At 35.2% G+C, this 13,911-nt stretch overlaps 1 protein-coding gene across 1 annotated transcript in view; it reads right to left on the reverse strand.

Moving 5' to 3' along the window:
- The window catches only part of ANKRD31 (ankyrin repeat domain 31), a 140,655-nt gene that overhangs the window by 117,338 nt on the left and 9,406 nt on the right, over nucleotides 1-13,911 (reverse strand). The window contains exons 2-4 of the mRNA XM_035015066.1: nucleotides 12,876-12,949; nucleotides 7,220-7,326; nucleotides 2,221-2,261 (exon numbers count right to left, since the gene is read on the reverse strand). Coding sequence (XP_034870957.1) covers nucleotides 2,221-2,261; nucleotides 7,220-7,326; nucleotides 12,876-12,949 — 222 coding nt within the window. The remainder of the gene's footprint in view (nucleotides 1-2,220; nucleotides 2,262-7,219; nucleotides 7,327-12,875; nucleotides 12,950-13,911) is intronic.

Genomic DNA, 13,911 nt, shown 5'->3' on the forward strand with positions numbered 1-13,911 from the left:
TCTGGGCACTGAGATTATGTATACTGTGTTTGTCTTCCCTAGTTTTCTTGTTTCCCCCATTTCTGTAGATGAACTTATAGTGCTGATCTATTCAGTAATAGGGTTATTTAAACACAGTGGTTCTCAAACTTTTTGATCTTTGGTCTCCTTTACACTCTTAAAAATTATTGAGGAACCCAAAGTTTTTATTTATGTGACATATACTTAATTACACTTACATACTAGAAGTTAAAATAGGAAAAATTTTAAATAATCATTAATTTAAAAAGAACAGTAAAAGAACACTTATCATGATGAGCACTGAATAATATACAGAATTACTGAATCACTACATTATATATCTGAAACTAATTTAACTGTATATTAACTATACTGGAATTAACATAAAAAACTTAAAGTTAAATAAAAATAACAGTAATAATCCATTAACATGTGAATATATTTTTATGAAAATTTATTATATTTTACAAAATGAAAAAAAGTCTGAAAAGAATGGCACTATTTCACATTTTAAAAAAATATATGGCTTCATAGAAGACAGCTGTCATCTCATATCTGCTACTGCATTCAATCTTTTGCCATACTTTGTTTTATTTATAACAAAAATCTGGCCTCTCACAGATATACAGTTGGAAAAGGAAGGAGTATTTTAGTAGTCTTTTGGATAACTATAGTATCACACCAAAGCCAATATCACACCAAAACTCTAAAAGGAATAACTTCTTTAAAGGTTACTGGAAATGTAAAAATTGAAACAACACCAATGAACTTTTTGTATTCTGTCACACTATGACCCACTGGTCTACCTTGTACTTTGAATGAATCTTTCACCTGCGTGTGATTGTGACATTGTGCATTTGTCTTTTAGAAAATACTGATTCACCAAATTATGGAAATCTTCCTTATACTGATAACACTGTTAAACATCAAAAAGATCACCTTTGTAAATATTACCGCTGATCTCACTGGAAAATTTTAAGTACTGGGAAGCCATCAAAGTCAAGGTGGTAAAAACAAGTTTTCCTACACTGATTTTCACATGAAAGCTTGAATTTTTCATTGGCAACAAATACCATCAGCTGTTTTCCTTGAAGTGACTGGCTTATTATTACTTCATTGATTTTCAAGAAAATGTCTGCCATATACCCAAGTGTGAATGTTATTTTGTCTGTCAATTATTCTTTCAAGTTAAAAGAAAAAGTGAGCTAATTTTCTTAAAATGTTTACAACTCAAGTCACACAAGTGCTCTCAAGACAACTACCACACTTCAGTATGCACAGAAGTACTTAGGCATACTTCCTCCATCATCACACAGCATATCAAAAAGATATATATTCAAGAGTAGAAATTTAATAAAACAAGAAGTTTTCTGCTTCATCACATGCATTAAGTAAAGCTAGCTTTTTTTCCTTCCTTTTCTTTTTTAACTGCTAGTTCATGGCATTGAAAAATACAGCAACGGGATGCCTGGGTGGCTCAGTCGGTTAAGCATCTGCCTTCAGCTCAGGTCATGATCCCAGGGTCCTGGGATCGAGTCCCGCATCGGGCTCCCTGCTCCGCGGGGAGCCTGCTTCTCCCTCTGCCTCTGTCTCTCTCTCTGTCTCTCATGAATAAATAAATAAAATCTTAAAAAAAAAAAAAAAAAAGAAAAGAAAAATACAGCAACTACTAGTACTATCTGGTGCCACTCCCCTGATTCCTACTAAGGCTTCAGCATTTTACTTACCATTTTCTTTAGCACTCTATGTGCAAATGTCAGTACTAAGAAATAGGCAAATAATGTATTAGTATTATTATGAAAATAGTTTTGACCTCAAAGACTGTCTGGAAAGTCTCAAGGACTCCCAAGGGGTCCACAGACCATACTTTGAGAACCACAGTTTCAAAAGAACTGAAAGGATAAAGTTTTTAAAAGTATAATAGTCCTATAAAGTCTAATTTCAATAAAGTCTCCAAATCCTTCCTTCATGCTTTGCTATAAATTTTCTTTTAAAATAATATTAATAGAGAATCAACTCAATCTGAACCAATCTTTCTCATGAAATGAAGCTTATCTAGAATGTTTAAAAATAACATATTTATGCTGCTAAAGGGGCAATTATTAAAAAATACACAATAATTCTAAAACTCTTAAAACAATGAAGACTCACTTTAGAGTGCAAAATTACAAAACAAAAAAAATACTACAATTTAATAGAGCCAAAAATTAGTATACTTACTGGAACAGAGCTTCATTTTGCTCCATTTCATCTTGAGGTTGCTAGGGGGAAAAAAGGTAGTTTTCTTTTAACTGATAAATGCTAATACAATGCAACAATTAAAAATTTAACATTTAAAATAATTCTTGTGTTATTCTTTCTTAGCATCTTCTCTGCTGTAGTAAAATATATATAACATAAAATTCACCATTTTAACCATTTTTACACTTACAGTGCTGTGGCATTTTGTGCACACTGTTGTACAACCATCACCAGCATCCATCTAGAGTACTTTTTCATCTTTCCCAACTGTAACTCCACACCTACTAAGCACTAACTCCCCATTCATCCCTCTCCTAATCCCTGGTACCTACCCTGCTCCTTTCTTTCTACTACTCAGTCTCTACTGTGACTACTCTAAGTACCTAATATAAAAGGAATCATACAACATTTGTCCTTTTGTGTCTGAACTTATTTCACTTAGCATGAGGTCTTTAAGGTTCACCCCCATGTTGTACCATATTTCACTATTTCCTCCCTTTCTAATTACATTGTATGTAACACATTTTGTTTATCCACTCATCTGTTGGTAGATGCTTGGGTTCCTATCACCTTTTGGCTACTGTGAATAACGGTTCAATGAACATGGATGTACAAATATATTTTTGAGTCCCTGCTTTCACTTATTTTGGGTATAAACCCAGAAGTGGAGTTTCTGGATCATATGATAAAATGTTTAATTTTGGAGGAATCACCATACCATTTTCCACAGCAGTGGCACCATTCTACATTTCCTACCAGCCATGAGAAAGAATTCCAATTTTCCTACATCCTCACTAACACTGGTTATTTTGGGGGTTTTTTTGGGGGGGGGGGTTTGATAACAGCTATCATAATGAGTGTAAGGTGGGATCTCAGGGTGGTTTTGATGTGCATTTCCCTATTGAATAATGATGGTGAACACATTTTCATGTGCTTATTGGCCACTAGTCTATCTTCTTTGGTGAAATGTCTGTTCATGCCCTTTGTCCATTTTTAAATCAGTTTGTTTGGTTTTTTTGTTGCTGAGTTGTAACAGTCTTTATATATTCTGGGTAGCAATCCCTTATGAGATACATGACTTACTCCCATTCCTTGGGTTGCCTTTTCATCTGTTGATAGTGTCCTTTAATGCACAAAGGTTTTTAATTTTCATGAGTCTAGCTTTATTTATTTTTTCTTTTGTTGCCGGGCTTTCATGTCCAAGAAATCATTGCCAAATCCAATGTTGCAATACTTTTTCCCAATGTTTTCTTCAAGGAGTTTTAGCTCTTGGTTTAGTTTTTTCCTTAATTTCTTTCCATAAAAGAATTTATGGAAATTAAATAAAGAGAAAGGATGTGTGTCCTGTTTTTATTCCTACTTCATTAGTCCATAATGGTTCTGATAAGCCATTCTTGTCAGGTTCTCAGTTCTAATATTTCTCTTGAGGGCCAAAAATCATACAACCTCTGCAATACAATGTTAAGTGCTAAATGACTTTTGCCTAATTCTCAAGTCACGCCAGAAAATCTGAAGTTGTTTCCCTCTCAAAAAAAAGATAAAATGCACTGATAAAATGACTTCATTTTAAGTTTTACAGCATACTGGCTTTCATCACTTTAAAAGGAATCCTTACATTTAATATCTTGTTACCATCAAAGTGGATCTTTAGAAAAAGATCTCTCTTGGAGGGCCTTCTATGTTTCTATGATCAGTAACAAAGCTTTCTGAAAATAAAGCCTTTAGCATGAATTTCCAAGCATTGTTCAATCAATGAAAAGCTATAATAACAGGAAAACACAAAGTACTGTGAGAACTTCAATCTTCTCCAATGAACATTCACTGTTATTTACTGATAATGAATCTTTACATACTTCAAGGTTATCACATTGGTTCCACATACATATACTTCCCAAGCAGACCTTACAAAGCTCAGAGGCCCAGAGACAAGAAGTAAACCTAGACACTCCCAAGTATTAATTAGAGTATACTTATATGCTTACTAGATATTTCTGCATCTTCACAAAATAATTCAGTCAAATACCTGTAATACCCAGTTCATTTCCCTTACTATAGATCAGTGACTTGACCCTACCTACATAAGGAAAATGCAAAAAATAAAAGACGAAGTAAAAAGGACGTTTGCTCCTGACAGCCATTTTTTCTTTCTTTCTTTTTTTTTTTAAGATTTTATTTATTTATTTGAGAGAGAGAGAATGAGAGAGAGAGCACATGAGAGGGGGGAGGGTCAGAGGGAGAAGCAGACTCCCTGCCGAGCAGGGAGCCCGATGTGGGACTCGATCCAGGGACTCCAGGATCATGACCTGAGCCGAAGGCAGTGGCTTAACCAATTGAGCCACCCAGGCGCCCCAGTCATTTTTTTTCTTTCCCCTCCTCCATAGGCAAAAATAACACTTAAGAGCTAATGCCTCTGAATATAATGGGGGCTGGAGTTGGTCATTTGTTAATTAACAAAATGCAAGGACACATTTCAATCAACTCTTTCCTAAGGGATCCAAATTGCTATCTCTCCTTTTGATTCATGTGTCTGCCATCTTTTTCCTGCCCTTACCACCCCTATATTTTGATGGTCCCTTAAGCTGTACAGGTTTTGTTTTATTTCATCTGTTGGGGATAGGGTGTAGGAGGTGAAAAAGAGTTTAAATTAATTGTGCTAATTTGGAGGATCTGGAAAAGAGGCAAATCTATTTATACATCCTCAACCAAAAATATCTGAAACCATTCTCTTCGACTGAATCGTGGATCACTGGGAGTGGAGTGGAAAAAGTCTAGACAGTCAAATCAGCCTAACCAACCCTGGCTTGCCAGGAAGCACCAGATACTCACACAAACTATCCTCACATTCAGTATAGCAGAATAAACATTCCTGGTTTTAAGTGTTTTATTTATTGATCAGTTACTGATAACATCTGTTTAAAATACTTTTCTCTCAAATTGACAGTACACAATAAAACTAGGGGACTTTAACACCCCACTTACATCGATGGATACATCTTGCAGAAAGAAATCAACAAGGAAACAATGGCTTTAAATGACACCAACAATGGCTTAGAACAGATGGACCTAACAGATATATACAGAATATTCCATCCAAAAACAGAATACATATTCTTCTCGGGCGCCTGGGTGGCTCAGTCGGTTAAGCGACTGCCTTCGGCTCAGGTCATGATCCTGGAGCCCCAGGATCGAGTCCCGCATCGGGCTCCCTGCTCGGCGGGGGGTCTGTTTCTCCCTCTGACCCTCCCCCCTCTCATGCTCTCTCTCTCTCAAATAAATAAATAAAATCTTTAAAAAAAAAAAAAAAAAAGAATACATATTCTTCTCAAGTGCACATAAAATATTCCCCAGGATAGATCATATGTTAGGCCACAAAACAACTCTTGATTTAAAAGACGGAAATCATGGCGCACCTGGGTGGCTCAGTTGGCTAAGCATCTGTCTCTTGGTTTCAGCTCAGGTCATGGTCTCAGGATTGTGGGATTGAGCCCTGTGTCAGGCTCCTCACTGAGAAGGAAGCCTGCTTGGGATTTTCTCTGTCCCTCTCCCTCTTCTCCCCGCCCCGCCCCCTCACTCTCTCTCTAAAAAATAAATAAATAAAAATAAAATAAAAAGCTTTTATGCAGTGAAGGAAACCATTAGAATAATGAAAGGCAACCTACAGAATGAGAGAGGATATTTGCAAATTATATATTTGATAAGAAGTTAACATCCAGAATAGATAAAGAACTCATACAACTCAACAGCAAAAAACAACAAAAAAACCTAAACTAAACAGTACAATTAAAAAGTGGGCAGAGGACCCAAACAGACATTTTTTTAAAGAAGACAAACAGGTGACCAGAAGACACATGAAAAGATACACATCACTAACCATCAGGGAAATGCAAATCACAATCACAACGAGATATCTCTTCACACCTGTCAAAATGGCTGAAACCAAAAAGACAAGAAACAACAAATGTTGGCAAGGATATGGAGAAAAGAGAACTGTCATGCACTGTCGGTGGGAATGTAAAATGGTGTAGCCACAATGGAAAACAGTGTGGAGGTTACTAAAAAAATTAAAAATAGAAGTACCATACAATCCAGTAATTCCACCTCTTGGTATTTTTCTGAAGAAAATTAAAACATGAACACACTGGAATGTTACTTTTTATCCTCAGAGGAAAAAAATGTATCTATCGTCCCTTCCTTCCTTAAGACTTTGTAGGTATCTCTGGTTAGCTGACTTATTTATGCCACAGGTGTTAACTAAATCACCCCTAATCTTTCCCCAGGGTGACTGCATTAAAAAGAAACAAATAAAAATTTGTGTATGTAAGTGTGTATACATACACATACACTCACACACACATTAGATAATAGAAGGGACTTTCAGTAGCCCATATCTCAAATTATACCATGCAGACTAACATCTTCTTCACAAATTTAAAGTGATCTCTGACATACAATGGAGATGAAAATCATAATTATTATATTCTTTTTTTTTTTAAAGATTTTATTTATTTATTTGAGACAGAACGAGAGAGAGAGAGAGCTCATGAGAGGGGGGAGGGTCAGAGGGAGAAGCAGGCTCCCCGCCGAGCAGGGAGCCCGATGTGGGACTCGATCCAGGGACTCCAGGATCATGACCTGAGCCGAAGGCAGTCGCTTAACCGACTGAGCCACCCAGGCGCCCTATTATATCATATCCTACTTTAACCTTCTGTTTCTCTCACTTCCACATCTCTACCTGAAAGAGAGAAAAGGAAAGAGAGGAAGAAATGAAATATTTTAAACATCCCCTTCTAAAACAACTGCCTTTCACCGAAGTTGCAAAGAAGAAACAGAATGACTAGCTAAGAAAGGGTAAAAACTGAGTAAGAGAAGAAAGCAGGAAAATAATACACAAAAAGAATTAATCATTAGTAATTTGCTGCTCTTTGAAATAGCATTCCCAATTTTTAGTAAGTATGTATTTAATCAATATGCTACATACCTGTAAGACTGCATTCTCACTAAGAGGCATTATCTTATTTTTACTCTTTTGCTCTTGTGGATCCTCTCTGAATTTGAACGCAAGTTGAATCTCAGGAGAAGGTGTGCCTAGAATGAAATATAATCATAAATCACTTGCAAGTTTTATTGCTCTGCTTTGACAAGGACTCTATGATTTTATAGAAACTACAAATGTCATTAAAAATTATTTTGTAAATTATAATTTCCTAACTGCCACTTTTATATATCAAAGTTTGTAAGTTATATATATATATATAACTTAATATAATATGTTATAATAAATAAAATCTTTAAGAAATAAAAAAATAAAAATAAAAACTCATAATGCTAGTATATAATCCAAAAACAGAGTTTGTATTTTTAAGATGGGAAAGTGAGCTCATATTTTAACTTTTCTTCCCTTCCCAGTTCCTAAGAAGAATCCAAAGAAATTAGTTGTTGTTTTTTGAAATTCTTTTTTTTAAAAGCAAATCTGAAGCACCAATGAGAAAAAAGGAAATATACCCACTATAGGTCAGAAGATGATAATGGATTAAAGGGAAACCAAACATTGGTAAACACTATGTCACTCTACATGGGAAAAGGAGCGGCTCCTTCAGAAATAACTATATGGATTTCTTCCATGAGAATCTCAGAAACCACCCAGCTCAGAGCAAATCCCACCAACCAAAGATGAAAGAGGATACACTGGAAGATGGCAATGGATACTCTTCTACTTCACGGAGATTGCTATTTGTTCCAAAGGAGCTCAGAATGAATGCTATAGCCAGTTACTTTGTGTAGGAGGTATCTTCCCTACCAGATAAAGAAATATACTAAAAGCTAAGGCTGATAAAATAATGTAGTGATGGTACATTACTAAATATAGTTAAATAGAACAATGAAACAAAACAAGAAGTAGAAAACAGACCTATATATATCTGGGAAGTTAATATAAAATAATAATGGTATTTTATTTATTTTATTTTATTTTATTTTATTTTATTTATTTATTTGACAGAGAGAGACACAGCGAGAGAGGGAACACAAGCAGGGGGAGCGGGAGGGGGAGAAGCAGGCTTCCCGTCTAGCAGGGAGCCCAATGCAGGGCTTGATCCCAGGACCCTGGGATCATGACCTGAGCCAAAGGCAGCCGCTTAACGACTGAGCCACCCACGTGCCCCAATGATGGTATTTTAAACAGTGACAACGAGATGAATAAATATAACAAAGGTAACTAAAGGTAAAAGAAAAACCTTTATGGTCTTGTGGTAGATAAAATATTTCCAAATTTGAAAAAACCAAGAAACCCCAGAAGAAAAGACTGACAGGTTTTACTATGTAAAAACTTAAGGGCACCTGGGTGGCTTAGTCAGTTAAGCATCTGCCTTCAGCTCAGGTCACAATCTCAGGGTCCGGGGATCGAGCCCCGCATCGGGCTTCCTGCCCAGCAGGGAGTCTGCTTCTCCCTCTCCCTCTGCCCTTTCCCCCATGCCATCACACCCCCTACCCGCTCATGCTTGCTCTTTCTCTCTCAAATAAAATCTTAAAAAAAAAAAAAACTTAGGGACGCCTGGGTGGCTCAGTGGGTTAAGTGCCTGCCTTCAGCTCAGGTCATGATCCCAGGGTCCTGGGATCAAGTCCCACATTGGGCTCCTTGCTCAGCAGGGAGTCTGCTTTTCCCTCTGCCTGCTCGGCCTACTCTGCCTGCCGCTGCCCCTGCTTGTGCTCTCTCTCTGACAAATAAATAAAATCTTTAAAAAATAAAAATAAGTAAAATTTTAAAAAACCTTAAAATTTCTGCATACAAAATATATCATGAATAACATCAAAAGTTAACTAGGGAACTGAGTGAAACTATTGCAACATATATATGACAAAGTTTTATTATCTTTAATATATAAAATGGCCTTATAAATCAATAATAAAACGAGAATAATTTAGGAGACAAATAAGGCAATTCAGATACACAAAAACTATGAATACTCAATATTAAAATATGTCTAACCTTGGTATTCTTCAAAAATGCAAATTAAAATAATCAGATATTTTTTATTTAGTAGTTTGGCAACTGAATATATCCTTTGTTGGATCTAAAGGAAAAAGCCCTCTTTTTTAGGGGTAATATGTGTCAAGATCTGACATGTGCCCATCCTTTAAAAACAAATCTAATTTTAGCTAGTTATACTAAGGAATAATCAGAAAAGCAGGCAAAGGTGTAAATATTAGAATATTCACATTTATTACAGTATTGAGAAATACCAAAAATATTATCAATTCATTAAATAAGGGTACATTCATACAGAATAACATGTAGCAATTTAAAAGGTTGAGGAAGATCAATATATTTAACATAATACCAATTATGAAAAAAGATATTCATATTGGCATACAAAAGTCTAGAAAAATATACAAATACTAAACACTGGCAATTGTTGGGAGTAGAATTATAGGGAAGAGTAGGGGGTGGGACCTTACACTTTCTACATTATATAATTTTGTATTTAGAAAAATTTTATTCATTTAATAATTAGCAAAAGTAGTAAAAGTCTATCAATTTGGAAAAGGAAAGAAAAAGAAGAAGGAAAGCAAAGAAAAAACTTGGTTGGAATACTAAAACATACCTCTAACTTCTTCCTAGTGGTACTTTATATAACATAAGAGCAGGTTCTGGAGACTACTATTACACACTGCCTCTTCCAACTACATGTAGGAAAAATCCCTCCAAGATGAAACGGCAACTTGCCTTTGGAGTACCAAGTAAGATGATGTACAATGAAAAGACTCTGTGAACTATATATAAAAGATCTTTGTGGTGTTTAGGAAATTTTTCTTTTTTCCCATACCTATTTTCAGACATCCTTGAAAATAAAAAATGGCTCACAAGAAGAAAGCATAAAAAGGAAATAAGGTACCCCTTAAACAGCTACTGCAAAATTTATCTTTTTGAACAGTGATGATCAGTGATACATTTTTCTAGAAGCATTTAAACTGACCTAGAAGTGGACTCAGGAAGTAGAAAAAATTGGTAGGTAAAAGGTACTTTCAAAAAATATACATACCACATATCAGTGAAATCATATGGTATTTGCCTTTTTCAGTCTGACTTCTTTCATTGAGCATAATACCCTCTCGGTCCATCCATGTTGTCACAAACGGCATGATCTCATCTTTTTCATGGCTGTGTACTATTCCACTATATATACACAGCTCATCTTCTTTATCCATTTGTCTATCAATGAACACTTAGGTTACTTCCATATCCTGGCTACTGTAAATAATGCTGCAATAAGCATAAGAGTGCACATATTTTTTTGATAGTGTTTTTATTTTCTTTGGGTAAATACCCAGTAGTGGAATTACTGGATATGCTATTACTATTTTTAATTTTTTGAGGAACCTCCACACTGTCTTCTATTGCAGTTGTACCAATTTACATTACCACCATCAGGGCACAAGGGTTCCTTTTTCTCTATATCCTCACCAACACTTGTTATTTCTTGTCTTTTTGATTTTAGCCATTCTGACAGGTCTAAGGTGGTAACGCTTTGTGATTTTGATTTGCATTTCCCTGACGGTTAGTGATATTGAGCATCTTTTCATATATCTGTTGGCCATCTGTATGTCTTCTTTACAACAAATGTCTATTCGGGTCCTCTGCCCATTTTTTATTTAGATTGTTTTTTAGGTATCGAGTTGTATAAGTCGTATACATTTTAGAAATTAACCCCTTATCAGATATATCATTTGCAAATCTCTTCTCCCATTAAGTAGGTTGCCTTTCATTATGTTGTTGATTTCCTTTACTGCAGGAAAGTTTATTTTGCTGTAGTTCCAATAGCTTATTTTTGCTTTTGTTTCCCTGGTTTTTGGAGACATAACTAGCTAGAAAAATGCTGCTAGGGCCGATGTCAGAAAAATTACTGCCTGTGTTCTCTTCTAGGGTTTTTATGGTTTCAGGTCTTACAATTAAGTCTTTAATCCATTTGAGTTTATTCTTGTGTATGGTGTAAGAAATTAGTCCAGTTCTTTTGCTTGTAGCTGTCCAGTTTCCCAGCACCGTTTTTGAAAAGACTGTATTTTTCCCATTGCACATTCTTGCCTAATTTGTCATAGATTAATTGACCCTAAACGTATGGGTTTATTTCTGGGTTCTCTATTCTGTTCCATCAATCTTTTGTGCCAATACTATACTGTTTTGATTACTACAGCTTTGTAGTATACCTTGAAATCTGGGATTGTGACACTTCCAGCTTTGTTCTTCTTTCTCAAGACTGCTTTGGCTATTCAGGCTCTTTTGTGGCTCTATACATATTAGCATTTGTTCTAGTTCTGTAAAAAATGTTGTTGTTGGTATTTCAATAAGCATTCATTGACTCCGTAAATTGCTTTGGGTGACATGGACATTTTAACAATATTAATTCTTCCAATCCATGATCATGGAATATCTTTCTATTTGTGTCATCTCCAATTTCTTTCATCAGTGTTTCACAGTTTCCACAATATAGGTCTTTCACCTCCTTGGTTAAGTTTACTCGTAGGTGTTTTATTCTTTTTGCTGCAATTATGGATGGGATTATTTTCTCAATTTCTCTTTCTGCTACTTTGTTATTAGTGTATAATAAGCCAGACTAAAAAAGACAAATACCATATGATTTCACTCATACAGGGAATCTAAAACACAGAACAAACGAATACACACACACAAAAAAAGCTGAACCAGACCTAGAAATACAGAGAACAAACGGATGGTTGCCAGAGGAGACAGGGGTTAGGAAAATGGACAAAATGAGTGAAAGGGAGTGGAAGATACAGGTTTCCAGCTATGGAATAAATAAGTCACAGTAATAGAAGCATAGCATAGGGAATATAGTCAATAATATTGTAGTAACACTGTATGTGACAGATGGTACTAAAACTGTGGTGAGCCTAGCATAACCCATAAAATTAAATCACTATGATGTACACCTGAAACTAATGTAACATCATGCATCAACTATACTCAAGTTTAAAAAATTAAATATAGGGGCGCCTGGGTGGCTCAGTTGATTAAGCTTCTGCCTTCAGCTCAGGTCATGATCTCAGGGTTCTGGGATCGAGCCCTGCATCGGGCTCCCTGCTCAGAGGGGAGCCTGCTTCTCCCTCTCCCACTCCCCTGCTTGTGTTCCCTCTCTTGCTGTGTCTCTCTCTGTCAAATGAATAAATAAAATCTTTAAAAAAAAATAAAATAAATTTAGTAAAAAAATAAAAAATAAAAATTAAATAAAAAATTAAATATATATAAATATACCAAGGATATTTGGTATTTCATTCTGAAATAATCAGACTGGTATTAGAAAGTACTATTCACTTTTGCAAATAAACAAGTTCTAGGGTTAAGCTGGAAATTTTTGTAAAGGGGAAGAGCTATCTGGGTGTCACTTGCATATCTCTGACGGCCTCTCTAGGAGTCATAAACATCTTCCAGAAGTTATCATTCCCTTTGCTATCCTTATAGTAATAGACCTTAGTAGACCTTAGGGTCTCTTACAGATGAGTATAAGAAACTAATTCTGTGTAAAGTTAAAAACAAAACTAACCATAAAAGGAGAAGCTGATAGAATAATAACACTTGGCAAATTAAAGGGACTACTTAGTGAAAAAAAATTATTTCTCACCTTTGTACATTCCACTTATACCAGGATGGAGACTGAATTCAGATCTAAGAGATGTGTCTTGATCAAAGAACAACCTTTCAAATACCAAAACAGAAGATAGATTATGTTTCCTAAACATAGACTAACAATTTAACCACAATTTTTTATTACATCTAAACTTGCTAAAATTCTTAGTTACACCACACTATTAATATCTATACCAAAATATTTTTTCAGATGTGTACCCTTTAATTAAAAATTTATATAAGATGAAATATAAAGACTTACTTATATGGTCAAGTTTATTTTTATAATACCGTGTTATTTCTGAATACTTGGGAGTAAGGAATGAATATCAATATAGTTTCTGAACAGAGATGAAATGAGATGATTTGAGGGAACAGTGCTGGTAGGTTTTCTCCTTCACATTTGTCTATACCACAGAGAATTTGAGATTAAAATCTAAGGACTGAATCTGAGTGTATATTTTCAGAATACAAAATGACAGAACTCCTTCAGATTTTGGATTCACTTCTTACTATGTTCTAAGCAGCACCAAGGTAACAAAGAGAGAAGACACACAGTCCATGCCCTCAAGAAGCTTCAAATCCAGTGACAAATACAAAACTAAAAAACAGCAATGATACACCATGGTGAGTATGCTAGTAAGCAGACTTAAGTGTTTATCTGTTCTGTTTAAAAAAAAAAAAAAACCCTACAGAATTCAAAAATAGGCAAAGGACTTGAAAAGAAATTTATCCAAAGAAGATGTACAAATGGCTAACAAGAACGCAAAAAGATGCTCAACACTACTAAATATTAGGAAAATGCAAATCAAAACCACAGTGAGATACCACATCACATCCATTAGGTTATGATCAAAAACAAAAAACAAAAACAAAACAGAAAATAACAAGTGCATTGCTGGTGGGAATGTAAAATGGTACAACCACTGTGGAAAACAGTATGGTTGTTCATCAAAAAAGAGATCTTTAATCACCATTTGATCTAGTAATTCCATTTCTGGGTACACAAAATAACTGAAAGCAGGGATTTG

Source organism: Mirounga leonina, unplaced genomic scaffold (assembly GCF_011800145.1).
Source record: "Mirounga leonina isolate KUSES-001 unplaced genomic scaffold, KU_Mleo_1.0 Mir_168, whole genome shotgun sequence".
Classification (NCBI taxonomy): Eukaryota; Metazoa; Chordata; class Mammalia; order Carnivora; family Phocidae; genus Mirounga; species Mirounga leonina.